Source organism: Mustela nigripes, chromosome 9, assembly GCF_022355385.1.
Source record: "Mustela nigripes isolate SB6536 chromosome 9, MUSNIG.SB6536, whole genome shotgun sequence".
NCBI lineage: Eukaryota > Metazoa > Chordata > Mammalia > Carnivora > Mustelidae > Mustela > Mustela nigripes.
The window spans coordinates 53632359-53657976 of NC_081565.1; the positions used below are offsets into that span (position 1 = coordinate 53632359).

Consider the following 25618-nt stretch of genomic DNA (forward strand, 5'->3'; position numbering starts at 1 on the left):
GCAGCACCTGCCAGTAATGGACACAAACAACTTGTTGAAGGGACAGACTTTCAACAAATAGGTTCCTTTTTAACCCTTCCTCTGTTTTTAGTGCTGTTAGAACTGTTCACTCTGCTAAGCACTCCAGGCTGCCAGGGAAGAGATGTGGGGAAGAAATCAAGGAAAGAAGGGATCTTACATTGGTTGAATACCTATTATGCACTGGGCACGATGCTGGACTTTTATCACTCCTTATCTCATTTCATCTTCAAAATAATCATAGGCTGTAGGTGACCTGTATTCTCATTTTCTAGCTTGGGAAACTGAGGCACATGGCTCAGAAGTGTCAGAGGGAGTTCAAACTATCCTGAGTTCAAACAAACTAAACTACCTCCTAAGGCTCTACTTATTCTAATACAATGTGCTGCCTCACGAATCTATTCAAGATGTCTAGAAACAAATTTTTTAAATTTGAACACATGTAATCCATTATACAAAAACCAATACTTACATTGAAGAATCTCAGCTCATACTGTATCAGCAAAGTCAAAAAGATTTTTTGATATACAAAATAATACTTTGAAGTATAAAACTCCATGAGTACCTTTTATTTATTCTTACTTTTAATAAATAAATTATTTTAAATTTTTTTTCATGAGTCATTATAAGTGATGTTTGTAAAGTTGGGGATACAAAATTTTTTTTAAAAAAGATTTTATTTATTTATATGATAGAGAGATCGCAAGTAGGTGGAGAGGCAGGCAGAGAGGCGGAAACAGGCTTCTTGCTGAGCAGAAAGCCTGATGTGGGGCTTGATCCCAGGACCCTGAGATCATGACCTGAGCCAAAGGCAGAGGCCCAACCCACTGAGCCATTCAGGTGCCCCCAATTAAAAAACAAAACAAACAAACAAAAAAACAAAACAAAAAAACTGTTGAGTAAAGCCACACTAAACTATTCATATATGAATCTGAATATGTATTTTTGGCGGGGGGGGGGAACTTGACTCTTATTTCATGTTTGTCATTTCACTTGTATACCTGCCCTTATACAAGAATTCATTATATCAAATAATTATTCATATGGTTTGTAATTCATTCTAACATGCTAATATTCTAATTTGATTAACTTAACAGGGGTTTGGTTTTTGAGAACCAACTTAGGGGGCACCTGCTGGCTTATTTGGTTAATGTCTGCCTTTGGCTCAGGTCATGATCCCAGGGTCCTGGGATTGTTCCCTTCGTTGGGATCCCTGCTTAGGGGTAGTCTGCTTCTCCCTCTCCCCACCCCCTGTTTGTGCTCTCTTACTCTCTCAGTCTCTCAAATAAATAAAATCTTAAAAAAAAAAAAAAAAAAGAACCAGCTTAGTACAATGTCCCTTGCTTGGTGCTGAGTAATAGGAAACAGGTCATTTCCTCTGACGCATCTATAGACTAGTGTGGTGACAGATGTAGTGAAAAGTAATACAAAGGACTGAGTGAAGAAGGTTGGAGAGTGGGAATAGGAAAGTGGTAACCAATGATTATAGTCTGAGTGCCTCAAGTTTCCAGACTTGAACACTGGCCTTGTGAGGAAGTCTTCAAGTTGTACCCTGGTGGACGGTTGATACTGGAGTCTCAGGGTAAAGAGAGTTTGCCCGGAGGTGTGGAACATATTAGATTATTACATTCAAATAGAAATGATAAATGTAAAAGTCATTCCTGATGTTTCTTTCTGTTTTATTCCTCAGCGCCCATAACCCAGGGAACTGGAGTCAACTTCCCAATTGGAGAAATCCCGAGCCAACCATACTATCATGACATGAACTCGGGGGTCAATCTTCAGAGGTCACTGTCTTCTCCACCAAGCAGGTAACTGGAAGAGAAGTTCTCAGTCTATATACACTTGTTCTCAGTCTATGTGCAGCTGGGTGGAGAGGTAGATATGCAGATCGGTGGGTAGAGAAAGCGATCGGGGAAACAAAGCCAAGGATTCTAGACTTTCTGCTGATTCTACATAAATTTTTACTCTTACCTCGTTAAATTTATTTTGATATTTGAAAATCAAAATGTAATTGTTCAAAGCATTAAAAACACATCTGGGTTTGGGGTAGGACAAGGGAACTATATTTCCTTTATATAAAAATGTGAATGATTTTATAATTTTCTATAAATTCTACAAGTTCACTAAATCTTTTAGCGTCTTACAAGCAATGTTGTCATGGCAGAGAGCCCTGGTCTATAGATTGATCCATCCTGGTAACTTTTACCCTACTATCTTGTCCGAGCTGGGTAAAACAAAACATGAAAAATAAAATGTGTCATCTACTTAACCTTAAAAGTAAAGGCCTTATTCTAGGCCACACTCAGCTAATGTCTGCAGTGAACTGGTATTTTTTTTTTTTTTTAATAATTTAGTTGATTCTCAGTCCCCAATGAAAATACTACTTGCTCTGAGATTTGGTTTGATCAGCCTTTGTTGGGGAAGAGCTACAGTGATGTTACTTTACTTTTTAGTTCCCTGTTGACATTCTCACTTTTGTTTTTTGATCTTCTCATTGTGACTTTGAGTCCCACAGAAGTTTAAAAAGAGATTTCCTATTTAAATGAGGGATAAATAGCCTGGAAAGTTGTTGGTGTAGGATTTAGTGTTGGTACGTTCCACTTTTCCACTGTGGAAGGAAGTCCTCTTCCTCCAGAAGAGGACTGAGTTACTAAAAAGTAAGATGAATAAATATTACAGCTTTATTTTTTTTTTAAATTGGATCTTCAATGTATGGAGAGCCATATCATTTTCAGAGCATTACTTATACCCATGATTAAATGTAAGACTGTACATGAATTTCAGAGCAAAACATTTCATTTTATAATAGCCATTTTTTAAGAATTAAAGAATATTTGGGTAATTACTTTCCTATGTTCTTCTCAATAATGAAAGTTAATTGCATCTGGATTAATTATGGGGCTGTGCACATTTTTGTTTATTAAATAAGTTCAATTTTATATCATTTATGATCAAACTGTGTTTTCATATAGGTTAGGTTACATAGCAAGGTAATTTGGTTTATTGTAACTCAGATTGTCTGTGACACGGTTTTAGTGTTTCTAAATTTGAAATGTGAATAGGACATTTCTACTTGGTCTGATGGATCAGTAGGTTATCAACACAGATCTTTCTTCGTAGTCATTTGGTTTCAGATATTATGCCATTCAAATAAAAAAGGTTTGAAAAACATCTACTATTTCCTTATGAAAGCCGTTTCTCTCCCACTTCCGGTCATTCATATGTATTCACTACTGATTCACAGCTGAGAGAATTAGTTTAAAGGAGAGTCGAACAGACACGCATTCTAACTTGGGATACCACAGGAATAAATTCAAGGACCGTTATTGACTCCCACTGTGGTTTCGCATGGATAGAAACTGTTGTCTTCGACATCATGTTAATACTCTGGGAGTTGTGAGTCAAATATTAATCACAGGTACCTCTGTATGTACACGTGCTTCTAGGATTCCGGATGTACACAGGTTTCTAGGACTTGGAAACAGTGCAGCAAAAAGAACAGTCTTGGAATTCAGAAGTTCTTCCTTTGTGGCAGATGGCTTCCACTAACATGTCCTGGGAAATTCACTGAATTTCTCCACATTTGTCTCCCCACTTGTAAGAAAAGGGAGGACTGATTTATGGATAGGACTTAAGAAGTCAGTGCCAACTCTGAAGTCTTATGACATTGTGTTTATTATCACTGCACAGAGTTATTTCAGAAGATAACCTCTCTTTGGTTTTTTCCTGTAGAAATGTACATGAGGTCTTTTATTTTTTTAATTTAAGGAAAAAAAATCCATTTTCATAGTCCTAATTGACTGTTTAATAGGATATTGATGGGAATATATGATAATAGTATATCATGCAAAATGACCTATGCCATGACATAAATTTTCATATTTTTCATGTATATATGAAAAGAAAAAAATATATATATATATTTGTTTACTTATTTTTGAGGTTGGAGAGGTGGGCAGTTTGGGAAGGGAGAGAGAGAATCTTAACCGGGTTCTATGCCCAGCACAGAGTCCAACACAGGAGTTAATCTTATGACGTTGAGATCATGACCTAAGCTGAAATCAAGAGTGGGAGGCCTAATAGACTGAGCCATCCTGGTGCCCCCATGACAACTTTTTCATCTCTACTATAAATAGTCACTTTTCTTAATAAGGATGAGCCATGTGTTCTTTGTTAAATTCTATTGTTTGTTTATTTATTTATTTTGAGAGAGAGAGTATCTTAAGCAGGCTCGACACCTAGCATGGAGCCAAACGTAGGGCTCAATCTCACGACCCTAAGATCATGGCCTGAGCCAAAATAAGACTCAGACACTTAACCAACTGAGCCAACCAGGTGCTCCTAAAATGTATCATTCCAAAAGCATACTGTTTGTATGAATTTGGCAATGACCTATTTTTCATGGTTGATCTTGAGGATAAAAGATCATAACCTAATTTTTTATAAAAAATATAAAGAAGAATATATGAATTAATTTATAATCAATAAAGTCCTACAAAAATTTTACATTTTTAATTATATAGTTACTCATAATAATTACTACTTAATAAGTATCTTCTAAATGCCAACCACTTTACTAAAAGCTTTGCATTAAATCCTCTCATCCACTCCTCTTTGAACTAGGTTTTATTATTTCCATTTTATAAATGATTAAACTGAGTTTAAAAAGGTTAAGGAGCTTACTATTAAGAAGTAGTGAGTGGCCTAGTCGAGATTTGCTACTAGGCTGGTTCCACTCCAGATCTCATGTTCTACTGACTCCTTTGCCTTAATGTTTGAATTAATGTGAAAGACTTATACTGGTATGGCCAGCGCTATGCTAATGAATATTATTATCATTGATAATAATAATAAGTCAGGTACAATCTTAATGATTTTATTTATTTATTTATTTATATTCCAAACAATAATTTTAAAGTTAGTACACATATCACATCAAGAATTCACTTTTTAGGGCTGCTTGGGTGGCTCAGTTGTTAAGCATCTGCCTTTAGCTCAGGTCATGACGCCAGCGTCCTGGGATCGAGCCCTGCATTGAGCTACCTGCTCAACGGGAAGCCCGCTCCTCCCTCTCCCACTCCTCCTGCTTGTGTTCCCTCTCTCACTGTGTCTCTCTCTGTTGAATAAGTAAATAGAATCTTTTTTTTTTTTTTTTTTAAAGAGTTCACTTTTTACTACAGATATTTCTTTGGAAACACATTTTAAAAGGTAAATATAATAAGCACCCTATGATTAGGCATGTATAGGTATAATATGGTGTAATAAATGACATGTACAACTAGAAGTGTTTGCTACTCCTATTGAAGTCTGGAATGCTCTCCATTGTTTCAGAAAAGATACTGAAATGCTATTACTTGTGTTTATGGAAATTTTCTTAGTAAGACTTTTCTCAAATTACGTATTTTCATCTGCTGCACACCTCCTTAGACATCCCATTAAAGCAACTGTTGTCATATTTTAACAGCAAAAGACCCAAAACTATATCCATAGATGAAAATATGGAACCAAGTCCTACAGGAGACTTCTATCCGTCTCCGAATTCACCAGCTGCTGGAAGCCGAACATGGCACGAAAGAGATCAAGGTAAGGGATGAGGTGATTCCTCGGGGGACATTAGAGTAAGATGTCAGCTTGTTTCCAAAGTTTCCTTTAGTCAAAATTTCATCATTGAGTCGCTACAGATATATTCTTCATAAAATGATGGCAGTAAAATTATTTCGAAGATAATGTACTCGTCACGTGTCACCACAGTTACAAAAATTCTCCCTGACAGAATGATCTCTTAGAATCCCCAATCACACATGTGACCAACTGTGGTTTGTTTGCTTTCGTTGGCCAGATTGCAGCCAAATCATAAATTGCGACTCCCATTAGATCAGTCTGCTACTCTGTATGGGTGTTTCAGGGAGGACCCACACTTACAACAGGTTGCAGGAGACAGTTACTGACTGTTCCCATCTAAAGGAAGACATAATTCCCTTTGGAAGTAGGTACAGCCTAAACAATAAATTCAATTGTGATGCCACAGACATCACGTCTAAGTCAATCTGGTTGTTCCTTCTAGGTGAAACTATGACCCAGTTGTAGGGCAGCCTTGGGGGAAAAAATATAACTCCATAGGTATTATTTGGCTCTCTAAATCTAAACTTTTAGCTCTTTTTTGTTCTTAAAAGTCTGTCAGGTTAAATATATTTTATCAGACATCCTCCTGCCTTTTTGCCGCAACCAGCAGGAGATTAGTAAGCACAGAAATAAAAAAAAATATTAACTAACTGCAGTGTCTTGTTGATATGATTATGTGCAAATACAATTTCTATCAACAGCAAAATAAAATAATAATAATTGAAAATTGTCTTTTGAATAAAATTTTACAGTTTACTAAAAATGTAAAAAAGAAAAGTCTCTTTATCAATGGTTTTTAGCCCATGCCTTGAGTGTATGTTTCTAAGGCTGGGGAGCAGTACACTGGGTTATTTCAGGAGGCAGATAACCGAAGCATAGCAGTTCAAGCCCAAATCAGTTCCTTACTCAGGACATGTTTATTACTCTGCATTTGCAGCAGGGCACCGGGCGGTTCAGGGGTTAAGCAACTGACTCCAGATCTCAGCTCAGGTCTTGATCTCAAGGTTGTGAGTTGTGAGTTGTGAGTTGCGGCACCTTCTTAAAAAAAAAAATATTCCACTAGGAAAAAAAAAAAAGTGAAAAATCTTCACGGAGGAATTGGACTTTGAGTCCGGTGGGTCTCCTTTAGCATGGTGATATTTTTTAACTGGTGAAAAAGGGAGCAGAGTTGTCAGAGAGAAAACCATAGCCAAAGGCAGCGTAAGTTTCACAGTGGCCATGTTGGACACCAAGGCTGGGCTCTCTCTGTGTAAGGAATTAGGGAGAGGTGATGGGTCATTTTGTGGAAGGATCTGAAAACCAGCTGGAAGAGTTTGGGCTCTGAGATGACCTCCCCCCACCCAACCCCTGGCCTTTCCAAATCTATTAATCAAACGGTAGACAAAATCTCTATAAAACATGGTAACAACGTATTACTCCAGTGCATAAATCTTTCAGTAATTTCCCACTCCTCTTAGGAGAAAATCAGAATCCTCTCATAGGAGGGGCAGGCCCTGTTCCTTGCTGCTGTTTTCTGCACTTTAGCTTGTTGCTTTGTTAATATTTGGGAAGGCAGAACCCAAGACCTTCCTCTCACCCACGCCCTCTGGAATTATCCTCTGCTAACTCTTCATCTCAAAAACTGGGGGGCATCTTCTAAGCCCCAGCCTAAATTGAGGAATTTCGATCTAAATCCAGTCTTCCTGTTTTCCTCTCCTGACACCCAGTAGTGTTCCTTCATTGTTCTCATAATAAATAGTTATGTACTTGTTTGTGGGGTTCATTGTCTAAGCCCATCTGCACTATGAAGGCAGGGACCTTATGGATTTGGCTATTATGTAACAGCACCCTGGTGCATAGTAGGGGCACAAAAGTTATCTTTTGGACAAATGAAACATTGATAGGCAGAATATCAGTCTCATTCATGAAGGCGAGAACTTTCACCAGACTTGCAGAAGTAAGAATAAAAACCAAACCTTCAACGCTTTCTATTTTATTGCTTGTTTAACTTGCATTGTCAGTTTGTTTTAAACAAAGCCATATTTTCCTCTGGAGAAAATTATTCTGGAAAGATTCTAATGGTAATAATAATAACACTGTGAATGTGTGGGAACGGGTGTCTTGTTCAGAAGTGTAGGTGTTCTTTATTATAGAGAGTGTCACTTTGTAGAAATTGATTCCTATTTCAGCTTATTGAGTAAAGGCAATCTCAAATCATATTATAAAACATTTTTGAAAAGTAGAAGGGAAACTGTCATTCTTTCTCTTTGTAAAATCGTCGTATTGTCTTGGTGATTTTCTTTTGTCAAGATGACTAGAATTACTGGAGAAGTCTGTGAGGGCATATTTTATTAAGAGTCAGGAAGAATGATACATTCTCAAGTGTGCTTAAAAAAAACTCTGTCACTTTAATTCTCAAGACCCTGAAGACTTTGTTATGTGCACAATAAGCCATTGTGGGAAGAAGTCTTGCACTACAATAAAAAAATGAGGGATGTACAGTACTATCTTTATAAATTTGCTAAGCCAGATGCCGTCCTTTTGTTCTTAGAAAATTACTTTTTTTAAAATTTGGAAAATAAAATGCCCCATGGTTGTTCTTGTCTGTCTTCACATGTTCTTCAGACACACTTGGCTGTCACGAAGGGGTTCTAAAGGGCATGTTGAGTTTCACTCGATATTTGTAATAGCTTTGGTATGTGTCTTTTACTTGTTTCTCCCACAAAGCCCTGTACTAAATTGGTAATCAATAACTACTTATTGGTTGATTAAAATATGCTTCTGTTTATAACTGGCAGAAGTGTTTAAAATTTAACATTTATTATTTCCTGGGTATGCCTTATTCTGGTAGTGTTGACTTTGTATTTAAATCTACTTTTGCCATAGCCCTTAGCAACACTGATTTTTGAAATCGAAGAAGCAAAGATAGCAAAGTTATGGACAATATGTGGCATTCTACTTTTCCTTATAATCTGAAACACCAATCTAAGCCACCGAGATTTTGTTTCCAACTAGGCTAAAATGAAGGAGATAAGATAGCCAAACTAATATATTCATTCTATTTTCAAAAGTAATTAGGCAATTTTTTAACACAAAATCTAGGTTCATGTAATGACAAATATTTATGGTACCTTTTAAAATTTATGTACCTTTTAATAATTTAATTGAAAAAGTATCTTTAAAAAAAAAGATTTTATTTATTTATTTGACAGAGACAGAGATCATAAGTAGGCAGAGAGGCAGTCAGAGAGAGTGGGGGAAGCAGGCTCCCTGCTGAGCCTGAGACCAAGACCTGAGCCGAAGGCAGAGGCTTAATTCACCTAGCCACCCAGGTGCCCAGACAAAGTATCTTTATTTTAGGGTATTATAAACATAATTAGTTATCTTCATATGTTCGTTTCTTGTTTTCTGTTTTTTACCCATAACGCAGAAAAATTACGATGTCCTGGTCATAAAAGAATTACAATTTCTAATTTTGCAGAATAAAGACATGAACATTTTAAGACTGAGCATTAAACATTTGGTAGGAATCTGTAAAATTTGCTTACGTTTCCCCTGATGTTCAGTGAGGGAAATTAAATTTATCAACATCGACATTATGTAATACCCACATTTTTATTTGTGTTGTTTTACACATAGAGAAGGGAAAGAAGCAGGAAACTGGCTACTAACAAAGGACTGTATAGCCACTGTTATATTCCTTTCTTAGATTCTGGAGTATTTTTTCCTCCTTAATGTTCTCTATGAATTTCCTAGTTTTAAACTTCCTGACTGCTTCTACCTCTATTGAAAACTTTGGGTTTTTTGGATACAGTGTTCCACCATTTTCAATTTTAATGGTTAAATTAATAGAACCAAATGAGCTTATCAGTGTGCATGCTGACAATTTCCTTTATTCCAAGACCACGGGAAAAAAACACCATCTGAGACCGGTACCTTTATTTTTTTCCTCCTGAGACTCAATTTCTAGTTGGTATGCTTTTCTCAAAATCATCAGAGTGCTTCTTTGTAATTTATGAAAAAAGAGGAAAAATAAGAAGTGGGTCTTTGTTTTCCTCCAATTCAAATTACTTTTGGGGACTAAATCTTGTTTTATGTTAATGCCTAGGAATTTCACAGACTGACAGATGGTATGCTTGGGCATTTGAAGCAGTGCTTTATCAATATCAGCACCTATCACTGCCAGTTCATCTAGGCCTGCATCTGAGGCTCCCGAAACTCTATTTAATAGACACTTATGATACAGTAAATATATTTGTCGTATACAGCTGGGCTTTTAAATGGAAAATTTAGCAGCTTCTCAGTCTGATGAATATTTAAACAACTTGTAATCTTAGTTTTATAAAATGTAAATTCAAAAAGACTTTGTATGCAGTAAAATTTTATTAATTCCTACACATTTAGGGTTTGGGATCATTGGAGTCAATTAACATTTGTCAAATGCCTATTATTTGCCAGGAAGTTTTCTAGGCATTGGGCACATAAATATGAATAAATTAAATTTCCAACCCTTGACCTGCTGAGCAGAAAAATATTTTTTTTTTTTACTATTTATGAATAAAGGTTCTTAACAGAGAATAAATCAAGTAAGCCAAACTAGGAGGAGACTGTCTCCATGCTTTAGAACTAGCTTACTTTTAAGCACTATGAGAAGTAAATCTTTATGTAAAAATCAATGAATTGGTATGTTAGCACAAACTGGCACTACTTAGAGGTAGGTATATTGGTATGTAATTGCAATTTTAAGGGTAGCTTAGAAATGCACACTGGACTGTCAAATAACCAATATTTAGGCATCATGTTATGATTGCTGGGAGTATTAGGAAATAATGCTAACACTAATTTTTAAAAAATTTACAGTTCTGTCATATAAATAAGTCTCTTCCATTAGTCTTTTGAAATCATAATAGATTTCTGAGCCCTAGAGGTTTCTTTCTAATAATTTTTCAATATTCTCATTCAGTATTCATTTTTCAAATATTCTCATTAGTAATATAGTTTTAGATGTTGGGCTCAATGTCAGTTTGCACTTGGTAGCGTTCTATGAGGTTGCAATGTTAAATAGCCAATGAATTAAACCAAAAGTCTACAGGGAACACGGACTGGAGAATAATAGTGCTGGCCCAGCATCATGAGTTCAACCAGGCACAGGAAACTTAGAATCAGAAATCAACATTTCTTAGTGTGAGTTTAAGGAATGTTACTTAGCATACAAGGCACAAGAAGATTCGGCTGGGTTTGGAAAATTCTATCTGAATGAAAATGTAAACTTTTTTTCATTCATTATTGAATTTGTAGAATGTTTAATGTCCTATTGGGCGCCATCAGTGTGACTCTCCATGAGTGGAAATTGCTTGATTGCATTTAAGTTTGTGACTTTAGGGCCTCTTTTTTATTTCCTTTTTTTTTTTTTTTTCCATTCAAGAATCCATAAGGACAGGGCGCCTGGGTGGCTCAGTGGTTTGGGCTGCTGCCTTCGGCTCGGGTCATGATCTCAGGGTCCTGGGATCGAGCCCCGCATCGGGCTCCCTGCTCCGCAGGAAGCCTGCTTCCCTCTCTCTCTCTTCTCTGCCTGCCTCTCTGCCTACTTGTGATCTCTGTCTGTCAAATAAATAAATAAAAGCTTTAAAAAAAAAAAAAAAGAATCCATAAGGAGGAAAGTTCTAGGTTCAAATTTTGGAGAACAGTGTTCTAACCCAAACTACAGTCTGATAATTGATAGAATCTCAAGATGTCTGTAGAAACCTAGGAGCTGGGTAAATGAGCAGCTTATACAAATAGTTGAATAACCTCTGTGTGGGAGTTCCTCACATTAAATGAAGTCCTAGCAAATGGCAAGGCAAATGCTTAGTAATCTTCCTGGAAGAATTTTTAAGCCCCCTTTGGGACCCAGAGAGAACACCAACAATTCCTTACATTCTTAAGGTTTGTATCACAAGGATTAAATGTCAAATGTTCAAATATCAAATTTTGAGCCAGACTAAATCAGAGATACAAGTGCTTTTGATGAATACATGCAAAGAAATGGTTTGAATTTAACGTTCAATCACAATTTTTAAGTTTTGTGGGGTTTTTTTTGTTTTGTTTTGTTTAACCTATTATTGAACATATCGAAAGTGAACGATTTACAGTTCCTGCCAAACTTTCCATGAACCTCTCCATGCATCATGATGCCACTGGAGAGCAAACTCCAAGAATGTTTTTGTCATAACGTATTTCATTTTCTTTAGCTACACTGCTGTAGTTGAAAATTCACAACAGGAGCATCCTTCAGACAGAAAGGAAAACAATAAATTATTGGTGAAAGCTTTTGTCAGAATTCCTCACATTTGCCTACTAACTAACAGAAGCTTATGTTCCTTTCGTGCGTTTTAACCAGGAAGAACGTTTTGGATGGGGCAAACCTGCGTCCATGTTAGAAGGACCAAGACTACTTAGTAGGGGAAAATTATACTCCTATTTCAGTGCTCTGGAGACTTCATGATTTGAAAGTGTAGGGGCCCCTGGAGGCTTGGTTGTTAAGCGTCTGCCTTTGTTTGGCTCAGGTCATGATTCCAGGGTCCTGGGATCAAGTCCCACATCTGGCTTCCTGCTCAGCAGGAAGTCTGCTTCTCTCCCACTCTCTCTGCTTGTGTTTCTTCTCGCTCTCTCTCTCACTCTCTGTCAAATAAATACATAACATCTTTTAAAAAAAATGTAGCATTTTGCAGAAAAACCACAATGGATAATGAGTTTGAAAAATAACAGCTTGCTATTAATGCTGGATCTCTAGATTGATAGAACACAGCCTACAATAGGAAAGTGAAAAACCCATGGGAGACAGTGTACTTCAGTATAAAAGCGTGCCATGCAAAGTTTCTTGGAGTGGTAAAAGATTTTATTTCTACCCCTTTTATACATTGATGTCATGTTAAAGTTTATTTCGAAGTAGTTTAGAAAGTCAGTTTCTTTTGAGTGACTTAGTGTATGACGAATATCGTATACACTAAGAGATTGATTATTCAGAGATAGAACACACAGATTATAAGAACATTGAGCAGAATGTGGTTCAGGCTCCTTATTTTACACAGCTAACCATCTAAGGATCCATAAGGGTCTGTCTTGTCTAATGCCTCCAGATGATGAATAACAGAGCCGAGGTCTTCTTTTTCAAAAGCTGGTTTTTTCCCCCCATGTTATCCTGCAACCCATCTAGAGAATAAATATGTATGTAGGGAGAAATGGAGAAATAGGAAAATTTGAATACTGGCAGATAGTTTTTCTATGGAGTTTCATGAATGTTAGCTCTTTGGAACTAAAATGGGATCATAGAGGTGATTTTGTGATTTTGTGATTTTTCAACTAGTTTTCAGAGTTCCGGAAGAATTGTCAAAACAAAATTTTGAGATAGTAAAACATCTATCTGCTTTAAAAAAAAAAAATCTCTTAATCTTAGTGTCATGATTAAAAGTTTTAGAACTAAAAAAAAAAATACAAAAAACTGAATCTATGAGTGCTTGAGATAGATAATTGTGGAGAAGAGCTTTGAATTGAATGTTTAAGCCTAATGTTTTAAAAGCTTTCTTGTTATGGAAAATGTTAAAGCAGAGAGCATCATAAAGGGAATTTGAATGTGCCCAGCTTTAAACTGTTATCAACATTTTGCCAATCTTACTACATTTACTGTCTTGTCAGTTTTTTGAAGTTTGCTTAAAAGTAAATCCCAGACATTATGTCATTTTACTTATAAATAAAATACTTCTAAGTATTTCTAATAGACAGTGGCTTTTATTTTTAACACAACCCCAATACTATTTTCAATGTAACAAACATGACAATAATTCCTTAATACCACATAATATATATTCCATGTTCAGAAGCCCCAGAATATCTTATGGGCCGTTTTGTTTCAATGAGGATCCCAAATGGTCCATTTACCGTATTTGTGTTTTCAGCCCTTTTTTAACCTATGATAGTTATAGTAACTATTTTTCTTTATTAATTATTTTTGCAGTAACCCCCTTTTCTGTGTCATTTATTTGTTGAAGGAACCGCAGATATTTAAAATCTTTCTGCAGTTAAGTACCTATCAGTGAGGAAAGCCAGATCCCCTTGCCATTTTTGGCTATCATTTATTGAGCACGTACTACCCTTGAGGGCTGGGCCAAGACTTCACATGTATTTTGCTTTGCAATCCTATTAAAAAAAAAAATAACAGTTCATTAAACTAATCACTACAGTGATTAAGAGATTTGACATAAATCACACAGATGATAAGTAGCAGAGGTAGAATGGGAACACTTGTTCATTTAGCTATAGAACACATACTATATGCACTGCCTTGTGGTGTGATTTGCAAAGTAGTTATAAAACCTCTATTATGCACCCCCCCTCCGCCGCAGTGTTTGAAACTTAAATACAGATAAATGCACATAACATCGGAAGGGTTCATGGACTCCAGGGATTCACGAATGCAGTCCTTGGACTGGACTCATGTTAGGAATCTCATTTCCATTTAATAATGACATGTTGTTAATAAAGTCCTGAAGTCTTGGGGCACCTGGCTGGCTCAGTTGATAAAGCATGTGACTCTTGATCTTGGGATCATCTGTTCAAGCCCCGTGTTGGGCCTAGAGCTTACTTAAAAAAAAAAAAGGAAATAAGATAAAAATAAAGAAATAATCCTAAAGTCTTGAATATCATATAAATATATATGATATATAAATATATAAGTGATATATGATACATACAGATATATGTGATATATGGTATATTTAAATACATATATGAAAAATATATAATATATAAATATATATAATAGTTATGTTTTTATTTTTTGCTTTATGCTTAAAGCACAATAATGGTGACCTGGAAAGTCCAAGTACTAGTGTGGCCTCAGAGAAATACACTTAATTTCAGGAAATTTTGAGTTTTCTCATCTGTAAAATAACAGAGTTAAATACTAAGGTCTCTTCAGGTCCCAAACTCTAGCTTTTAAATTACCTGAATCAAAGAATTTTTAGATCTCCAGTTACTTGAGTCTTTAAGCTCTCATTAACATGGCTCTTTTTTGAAAATTCAGAAAGTTTTCCGATTCCTAATTTTTAAAAAATGTTTATTTTCAATACTCTCTTTGAATAATGCAATAATTGGGCTGTTTATGTGCTTGGAGGCACCATATGTTTTGTATAGCTGAGGAATGTGCAGCTCTTAAAAATACATGTCCTGTCCTGCGCCATCCTGGTACAGCAAATGATTGATAGAGATTGAGTTATTATAACAGAACCTTGTTATGGGATCAGTGTCTCCTACTTTGAAAATAAATGACTCAGCCAGACGGCAACATTTATTTTCTCTAAATGACTAGGGATGTAGCAATAGGAGACCATTATCCTGTGACAATATTCTGTTTCATTGACATTATCTCACAAATGTAATTGGTCCATTACTAAATAGAGGTTTTGTTACTGATCAATTTCACGTGATTTCTAAAACCATTAAGATAATAAATATGCCATCATAGTAATTTCATTGACAGAATGTTCTTTTTTTCTTCATTTACATTTGTTAGAGGAAAAATATAGATTTAGGTTGAACCTAAACACTACAATTTATACCGGTTTTGACTACTTTTCCATTAAGAGAAATAGAATATTGTGCAGAGTAATCATATTTGCATCGAGCTGCTGAACTAACGACCTTAACATTTTCGTGATTTTTTTCCCTCTACCACACTAAACCACATCAAATCATAATTGTTCCTAAGCAATTAGTTTACTACCTCAATTTAATGATTTTATTTGAAATAAGTTCCAGATCATTTCTAGGACTTTCCTGTAAATCCACTAAAGTAACACATCAGTTAAATCAACCCTAACCATTACCAGCACGGATAATAACAGCATTAGTAACAACAGAAACCTTGAGATGTCTTGTAGCATAAATGTTTCTAAATGCATGGCTTTTCCCCAAATGTTCTCCTCTAAAATCTCATCTGTAATCTTGTTAAATTAGAACTCTTCCAGTATCTTTCTGACTTTTACAGTTAAGGTTACGGTATTGATTTTATTTTATAGTCCATGGCTCTCAGATGCTTAACACTAATAAGCCTCTATAGCCAAGAGGTTTTCCCCAGAGGCATAGTGAATAGAAGCTATTTACCTATGCCAATATTTAATAAGCGACTAAAATATACTCCAAACCCTGCATAATCATGGGGTGTTTTTCCTTCTTTCAAATGAGGTTTTCTGACATTACTCAAGACACTTTGTCATTGTCTGTCTGTTAAAATGAAATTGCTTAATGGACAAAAGCATTTTGAAGTGTTTTTTAAAAAGCAGTTTTCATTTATTCAGTATTTATTCTTTTAGCACTGTTGTTCATTATTCAAAGGTTTTTTGTTTTTCCTTCTTTTTCTTTTTTTAATGTCTCAGGAAGGTGTTTGTGAGCTTCAAAGAGGTTTGAGTTTTAACTTTGTATTGGGTGTAGGTGTAGCCTGGAGACTTTTTTTTTTTTTCCCTTTGGAGAGGGGTGATAAATAGAGACTTGTAGTAACATGCAGCTTACTGTGTGCATGGATTGAAATACACAATAGAGAGAGGTTTAAACTATCACAAATGTTTTAAACTGCTGAAGAATACAGTAATATGCCCAAGTGGAGTTAAGATTAAATAACTCAATGATGAAAGTAAGAATTTTCATTTATTTAACACAAAGTCTACCATATTTTCTCCTTTAAAGAACTGATTTCACTTTAAAAAAAAAAAGATTGAAAAATTTAATTGAAGATGCTATCTTATCTCTCCTTAACGTAGCTTGCCGTTTTTTGGAGTTATTTTAGAGTGTCATAAATGTAAATATATATATATATATATATATATATATATATATATGGAGATACTTTCTTAACATGGCAGCTAATTATTTTTTTGAATCATCTGGCATCATCATGAAACTACTGTAGTGGGATTAAGTCCATATGTCTTGTCATAACATTCCGAGCTTTTTGTTAACTTGGAGCGTGTGGGAAGGACTTAATTCGCATTTGCCACACAATCATAAAATTTTACATCTAGAAGAGTCTTTAGAAACAGATATTCAGATATTCTCTTTTCTTCACTTGTGTTTTCAAAAATACACTGTTTTGCCTTTAGCCAACTAAATTGCAAATGTTACATTTAAGCATTTCATTGTATACTTTTGCAACATCAAATTCTTAAGACCAATAAGGCATTTCCTTACTTTAAGAAGGAAATAATGAGAGGTGCCTGGGTGGCTCAGTCAGTTAAGCGTCTGCCTTCGGTTCAGGTCATGGTCCCAGGGTGCTGAGATTGAACTCCACATAGGGCTCCCTGCTCAGTGGGGAGTCTACTTCTCCCTCTCTCTGCCCCTCCCCCTGCTCATGCTCTTTCTTTCTCTCAAATAAATAAATACAAATTTTTAAAAAAGAAAAGAAAGAAATAACAAGATCCAACATTGTCTACCCAGTTATAATACTTCATGGAGCCACAGTCAGTGTTCCCCTTCCCCCAAATATGTAATTTACCTTTGTTTATTGTAACAGTAAAAATTACTTATGGGAGTTTTGAAAAAAAAAAAAAAAGCTGTCAGTATAAAAAGAAAATAAAAGCCCCCAATAATTCTATTACATAGATTTTTTTTTAAAGAATTTATTTATTTATTTGACAGAGATCACAAGTAGGCAGAGAGGCAGGCAGAGAGAGAGGAGGAAGCAGGCTCCCCGCTGAGCAGAGAGCCCGATGCGATGCGGGGCTCCGATCCCAGGACCCTGAGATCATGACCTGAGCCGAAGGCAGAGGCTCAACCCACTGAGCCACTCACACAGATTTCTATAATATAATGGTATTTTACCATGTCATTGAATTTCCTCTTTATGATGGCTTCATAATATGTCATCCTTGCGTGTATTACACACTTTTAAATGTCTCCTTTGCTTATGGATGTGTAAGTAGTTTGCAGGTTTTTATATAATAAAGACACAGTGATCATCATGGTATGGGGATCCTTGTGCTTGATGCAGTTTGATTATTGTGTTCCTGTCTAGTTCTACTCACTGTCCCCAAACCTAGCATACTGCCTGGTACCATGTGACCAAGTAGATAGTGACATTTTGTTAAAGGAATAGATATGTTCCTACTGTGGAATTACTGAGTTAAACGTCCATTTCTAAAGCTATTGACCAATTATTGGTACAGAATCTAGGAAGGTCTTATTAATTTACATTCCTACTATTGGTTTAACTGCACTGTCGTATCCGTAATTTTTAAATGTAGCACATGGCTCTATAAGCAATATTTATGTCTGTCTGCCTGTCTGTCCGCCTGTATTTATCTTTTTTTTTTTGTATTTATCTATTTTAAGTAGGCTCCACACCCAATGCAAGGCTTGAACTCACGACCCTGAAATCAAGACCTGAGCCGAGATCAAGTGTCAGAGGCTTAAGCGATTGAGCCACCCAGATTCCCCTTCTATAAGCAATTTTTAAATATCTCCTCTGGAATATATTTAAAGAACAAGGTCTCCATGGCTTTTCGACTCTACCTTTGCACCTCTTTTTTGTCATGTCTTTTCCACTGAAACCATTGTGCATCACCTCGTATTCTCTTCCCCGTGAGCCAGGATAGCTCTAAGTGGAAAAAAATGGGGACATGGAGACAGTAACTTCCCTCAGGGATTGTATGAAGCTTTCAAGGTGTAGGTATATAGCCCACAGGCTCTGTGTCCCTTCTTCTGCTCGAGGCCACATTCCCTCAGGACACTTTCCCGCCCACACTCCTTTATCTGTTGGTAGAATTTGTTAAGGCAAGGATCCCCTCGGTTGTCCCCAAGGAAACACCAGAAATAAGTACTTCAGGACTTTGGGCTGGAATCTCCTAGGCTTGATAAATGTAACACTTTTACGGTTATAAATAACCTCTAAACTTCCCCCAGGCAAAAACAGAGGACGAGAATCCTTGGTCTCTGGGAGCATTCATTTGGCAGATCCCTGTTCCTTGCTTTCTCCTTGTCCTCTGGGCACAGGGCCCAAGCTGTTTCCTTCTCTCAGGACTGACTCTGGATTTATGGCCTGATGTGAAAGTATCAGATTTCTAGTCCCTGAACTGGTCCCACACCCTAGATGTGGTAGCCTCTCATGTCTTATAAATAGTGTTATTATTTTATGCAGATAGCTCGGTCCTTTCTCGTGTTGTCGTCCAGCTGCCACCTTGGCAGTGTAATGGACAACGGAGATTCCGTTTAGCTGAAGTCCATTTTTCACTCCCCGTGTTTTGTGTTACTTGACAGTTTCAGCGGAGTGATGGATGTGTTGACCACCTTAGCCTCATTCGGCAGTGGATTTGGTCACTGTCTCTGAGGAGGTTTCCTGGGTCCGGAGTTTTCATAAATTTCTCAACCTCTAGAAAAAAAAAATCTATGAAAGTCTAGAACTTTCTTAAAAAAAAAAAAGGAAACCTAGAAAACTATGAGAGGTCTTACCTGGGTAAGACTGGTCAATATAACACAATTTTGTCAAATCTTAGTCATGGGACCATTGAAAAACTGTTACCACATAGGCACTTCCCTTCTTTGGTCTCTCTCCTGCTCATCCCAAAGTGTCTCAAGGGTAACAAAAGCTTCCCTGTTGCTGTTTTCACTGTGCCTTGAGTTTCCTTCTACAAAAAAAAAAAAAAAAAAAAGAGAATCCTGTAACATTTTCTCAGCAGCTTGATAATGTAAAAAATAAAGAAGACATTTTAAACAATGATGATGGCTTTTTAAGCACTTCCTAATAAAACACATCTTAACCTTAAATACTGGAAACCACAAGAAGCCAGCAAATGATGATTTGCACCTCGAGGGTTCATTTGGACTTGTTTACAAGCGTGGTGTATAAATAAGAAAGACAATTTAAGAATATGGAAAGGATCCGACTATTAAAATACTTTGAATTTTAAAAAATTACTTTGAATTTGCTTCTTTGTTAACTAGATAGAAATGTGTTTTTCTAAATTATAGGAATGGCACAGTTAATATATTTTAATTTATTGTTATGCCATGCTGAAATTAATAGCTTCCAGAAATTCAAGAATTCTTCTGTGCTCTTATGTAATTGATTTGAAATAAATAGTTGTAAACCATAAGTGTCATTATAGGGAAGAAGAATAAACTTTTCTTTTTTTTTTTAAAGAAAATGATGCGTTTTCTTTTTTTTTTTTTAAGATTTTATTTATTTATTTGTAAGAGAGAGGGAGAGTGAGAAAGCGAGCACAGGCAGGCAGAGGCAGAGGGAGAAGCAGGCTCCCTGTGAGCAAGGACCCCGATGTGGGACTCGATCCCAGGACACTGGGATCATGACCTGAGCCGAAGGCAGCTGCTTCACCAACTGAGCCACCCAGGTGTCCCAGAAAATGATGTGTTTTCTATGTAGGTGATAGAAATTCGATTTGTAACCTCAGTCTACTCCAGCATATTGGAAAAGATAACATATTGCTCTCCTCTGTGTGGAAAAGGAGCAGGTGTCCCAGACAGGCAGGTGTTAAGGTGGCTGTTTGAGCTTGCCCTAGATCACTAGTTGACTTCAGTGGAGTTCTACTAACAGGTGGCTAACTGATTGGAGTGCCATGTGACATTTATCCCGGGAGCGACTTGGATGACAGGCTGCTACAGACTGAGGAAGGGGTCTTTGCTTTGATGAAGAAATTGCCAAAACTCATGTCTCATTAGTGTTTCCTAAGGTTCTTTGGAAGTGAACAACAGTTTAATTAAGGGCTGACGTAAACACGTTTCTGCACACTTTCCCTGCAGCATTTTATCACATTAGAATTGATCAAAATTGTTGCCTTGGGCTGACTTGAACAGATATACATCTGGAGCGCCATTTGTGCAAGCTGCTGATGAGTCGAGTGCATACGCTGTGTTTCACAGCAACGTTCTTCCTTTGTAGATGAAATTACCTTGTTGGGAGATGAGTTGATCTAACTCTTTATTTGCTTAAGCCTTTATCTCTTTGAAGTGATGCTGCAAAGTGAATGACACATCAGGGCTCAGGATGTATGTATATCCCAGTGCCAAAAAAATTATACCATGGCTAGTAAAAATTATGGGAGGACTTGATTTTGCAAAATTCTTATGTAAAGCTATGCTTGAATCTAAATGAACCTACTCATAAAAGTTGAACTTCTTCTTACATGGTGGTCTTTTACTATGTATTTAACTTCACAACTGGTTGCTAAAGCCATGGCTAATTGTCCGATTATAAATCTAAACAAGGGTATAGACAATGAAGGATAACGCCATCAACGTGATCTTCCTTTGTTTTTTTAAATTAGCCTCAGTGACTTCTGTTCTGAAGAAGAATCTTCTCTACAAGCTAATGTCACGATTGCAATTAATGACGTTTTGTGTTTGTATTTGTAATGTCCGTCCTCTCTGCTGAGCTCTAAGGATCTCCAAGCCAGGGAGCAGGTGGTCTTATTCAACATCTTGAACTTGAGGCCTTGCCCTTCCTAGAAACACAGTAACTGATTCTGTTCCCTTTTTTTTTTTTTAATTTACATTCAGTTACTTCTCATCTAGTGGTCTCTGCTCATGGGATGGTGCATTTGACGATATACCAATAGGTTATTTTACTCATCTTATATACCAGTTATCAATTCGCCATCCACCTGCTTTCACATGCAAGAGATTCTAAGATACACTGCCTTGATAGGGTCTGCTCTACCTCTTCTTCTGTCTTTTGGTTATAGAATTTTTAAAAATTCTCTTCCTGGTCATGTCCTTCCAGCCTACATATGTCTTTGCATATTTAATAAAATCATCTTCTGTAGGAGATAAGCCATTAGTCAACTCAAACACACACACACACACACACACACACACACACACACTCTCTCTCTCTCTCTCTCTCTCTCACTCTATGGATAGAACAAGTACAAAATAATAAAAAAAATCCGTCCAAAGATATCAGACACAAACACACAATCATTAAGGAGATCTAGACCTCCACAATCCCAGGAGGGAATGCTTAAAGAGAAAATAAATCAAGTTGGTTCAGTGGATAAAATACTGTTCTGTTGGGGCGCCTGGGTGGCTCAGTGGGTTGGGCCGCTGCCTTTGGCTCGGGTCATGATCTCAGGGTCCTGGGATCGAGTTCCGCATCGGGCTCTCTGCTCAGCAGGGAGCCTGCTTCCTCCTCTCTCTCTCTCTATCAAATAAATAAATAAAATCTTTAAAAAAAAAAAATACTGTTCTGTAGCTGGAATAAGAGGGTAGGAAGACATCATTTTCCAGCCCAAGGGAATGTCATCTGCAAAGGAAGAGTTAGAAGCACATTCCTCCTTGTTCCCTCCTCCTCCAGGAGGCCATAAGTAAATGAGTTTAGCTAAAGTTTAAAACAAATGGAATGATAAGGAAAAGAAAAATATGATGCCATCATAGAGCTTAAAGAGAGGAAGGTCTTGTCTGCAGGAGAGGGTTTCCACGACTATTTTTATAATGAACTGTGAGGAGGAAGGCCTGCAAGGAGACTAGACAGACTAGACAGGAAATTTTTTTATTTAACCGGTTCGAGTGAAAAAGGTTGAGTGGAAGCTACAAGAAACAGAAAAAGGAAAAAAAAATAGAGAGCTTTTGGGAAGCGTTTCCCTCCTGAGATCAATTCATTTATAAAGTTTTATTTTCCAAATCAAATTTAAATGTCCTTGTCTGATGGCACGCCCGTGCTGACCTTTGCTTCTTTCTCACGGACCACCAGCAACCGCCTCCTTCCCACCACTAGAAACACCGGCTAATCCTCTTCTTATCATCTTGCTTCTCTTACCAACTTCTTTATTTCATGTATTATTCAATGTATGCATTATTATGTATGTATTATTATTCAACTTATTATATATTTATATATTATTCAGTTTTATTATTATTCAACTTATTTTCAACTTAATCTTTTTATGTATTATTCTTCCGTCTTGAGGGACAATACACTGTGAAAAGCATGACATTTGTTTTTCTCCACAGAAAGGTCATCAAACCATCTCTCCTATATATTCATTCCTCAAACATTTTTTTTTAATATCTGTAGCCTAGAAGTGCATTAAAAATAGAAACAGTATCATTTTTCCATTTGGCATGAGGTCTACTAGACTGCAGACATTCAAAATAAAATTAAAATCAAAACAATACAAGTTTGATTCATGATTAAAATGTAATAGCTAGAAACTCTACCCTTCCTCCTCCCAGATAACTGACATTTTATTTTTTTATTCTTTTTTTTTTTTTTTTTTTTTTTGTGGTGACCTTGGTGGGGAAGGGGTCACTTTGTGTCCCCTGCACACTTAGCATATAGCTTGTATGTGCTAGGTACCCGTATATCTTCATTGATTACTAGGCTCAAAGAAAATTTAGTCTGATAGGAAGACAGTGGCTTGACAGCCACTGTCTACAATATCATTCTTTATCTGTTCCTAAAGAAGTAGTTTCTGTGTGGACGGTGGATCTTCTCATTCTTATTTTTACTGTTATAAGTTCACTTGAGCGTTTGAGGAGAAGACAATTTGTGGTCCCTTTTGAACTTGAAGAGTGAATTTTTATTTGTTTCTACTGTGTTATCCTGTGTAATTCCTTTGTGTGTTCTGAACACAAAGGTACCAGTATTATTCGGTGTATGCCTAAGGAGAACCCAATCAGTAAATGGACCTGTAATAATTACCCAGGAAAGCCAAGTGAATTATTTTGAATAAGAAAATGCAGAGGCTTCATTTCTCAAAAATTACATCATCACCCATCTTCTTGAACTGCAGGACAAACACCCTTGATTTATGTGTTCTTTGCAGAAAGTGACTCAGGTGAATCCAGCAAAGTTTAATGAGAATTTGGAAACAGTTGTAGTACTTGCAGTAGCCTTGATTGAACATCCCCAGAAATGACAGAACTAGAATAACGCTCATTCTGCTTCCCAAACTCTGGTCATATTTCATTGTTTTTCAATCATGTATAGTAAATGCTCTATTACTCATACCAGGAGTCTTTTTTTTTTTTTTTTTAAGATTTATTTACTTATTTGACAGAACAAGAAAGAGATTGTGCGTTCATGTGCAAGTTGGGGAGGGGCAGCGGGTGAGAACCCCCAAGCAGACTCCTCGCTGAGCTTGGAGCCCAATGAGGGATTTGATCTCATGACCCTAAGATCATAACCTGAGCCAAAACCAGGAGTTGGACACTTAACCAACTGAGCCACCCATGTTCCCCTAGAAGTGGAGTCGTTAGAAACTGATTATAGTGGTTAATTTTTTTTTTGAGATCTGTATTTAAGCACAGGCAATAGTGCTTAATAAGAGTGTCAATAGATTTCTTTTTCTAATAGTTACTTTTAAATTAAAAATTTGGCATAGAAACATTACTTTATCTGCAAAGCGAGGGATGGAATAAAGCTGCTTTCCACTCCTAAAGACTTATTTATCTATGATGAGCTTCTGGTGGGCCAAAACCTGTATTTGTAGTGTTACCTTTCAAAAATCACATAGCTCTTAAATGAAATTGAGTATTATTTTTGGCATTTTGAAGGTATCGTCACTGAAATGAACTTTTTTGGTCTGTTTTTAAATGGTCTCAACATTTTTTCTCCTTTTTGTAGCAGCATTAATTCCTGTGCTTTCATTAGCAGTTTCCTTTCTTCATTTTTACTTCTCAAGAAAAATATAAGGAAATGGTTCAGCAGTTCTGATAGTTCAGTGACAGCCAGCTAGTCACAGATTCTAGGTATGAAGACACCTGTCACTTTTGTAGATGTGATGTCTACTGTTTTAACAGTAACATATCCATTCTTTAAGTGCCAATGTGCCAAAAACACATATTTAATTTTATTGGGTGCTTTTACCAGAGCTTATGTAATTTTTCAAATGGTAAATCATAATGATAACTAGTTTCTTATATTAATAGCACCATAAAAACTTTTTTAAAAAAATTCATTTATTTGTTTGATAGAGAGAGAGATGACAAGTAGGCAGAGAGTCAGGCAAAGAGAGAGATCGGGGGAAGCAGGCTCCCTGCGGAGCAGAAAGCCCAATGTGGGGCTCAATCCCAGGACCCTGAGATCACAACCTGAGCCAAAGGCAGAGGCTTAACCCACTGAGCCACACAGGCACCCCCATAAAATCTTTTTTAAAAAACAACACCATGGGGTATTTATTAAAAATGAATGTTACATACATGCATATATATTTAATATGATGAAGTTTTAGGTTTTTAAAAAATAACTTCTTTTTTTAGAACTATAAATCAAAATATTTTTAAATGAAATACTGTGCTGTCTGCAGTTTGCTTCGAAGCCAAACAGGGGAGTGTAGATGGGCTAAAGGTGAAATAGATTGGCTCTGAATTGGTACAATAATTATGGTAGTGTTTTCTACCAAAGCAATTGTCACACTGTTTTCTACCTTTTTCTAACTCGGGTGTATCCTCTCCCTAGTTTAAGTTTTGTAGATCCTGATGCTTAATCTAGTTCACCATTGTGTCTCCAGCAACTAGTGCAGTGTCTGGAATAAAGTAAGCCTTCAATAAATATTTATGGAAGGAAGGTATTAATAAATCTGTCTTCTCAAGTGGTTTTCATGATTGCTATCTCCATTTTGGCTAGTTCATCCTCCACGTACTTTTGGGAGGGGCGGCTTTAAACTATAAACGTATGATCATATTTTCTCATCAATAACTGTACCCAATCAGGGCAAGAATTCAGATGTTTATACACAAAGTCCATGGCCCCTCACTGTGTGGGTCCTGCCAGCTACTTGCTCTGTCCTCCACCTCTGTACTTCCCCTCTCCGCAGACTGCTTGTACCACGTGCTTATTCTATGCTCCCCTTCTTCGGAATGTTTCTTCTCTCTGGGAACGTCATCCCCATCCACATTTTACACATGGTGCCACTGAGGCACCTTCCTTAACCTGAGGAGGCTGAAGTGGTCACTGCCCTGTGCAGTGAAGCCAGCAAACAGCACACCACAACACCCCTTGCTTTCAGCACGC

General features: G+C 36.7%; 1 protein-coding gene across 8 annotated transcripts in view; it reads left to right on the top strand.

Moving 5' to 3' along the window:
• The window catches only part of NFIB (nuclear factor I B), a 436909-nt gene that overhangs the window by 367672 nt on the left and 43619 nt on the right, over window positions 1-25618 (top strand). For all 8 annotated transcript variants that reach the window (XM_059411619.1, XM_059411615.1, XM_059411616.1 and 5 more), the window contains exons 5-6: window positions 1709-1829; window positions 5486-5604. In XM_059411619.1, the coding sequence (XP_059267602.1) occupies window positions 1709-1829; window positions 5486-5604 (240 nt within the window). The remainder of the gene's footprint in view (window positions 1-1708; window positions 1830-5485; window positions 5605-25618) is intronic.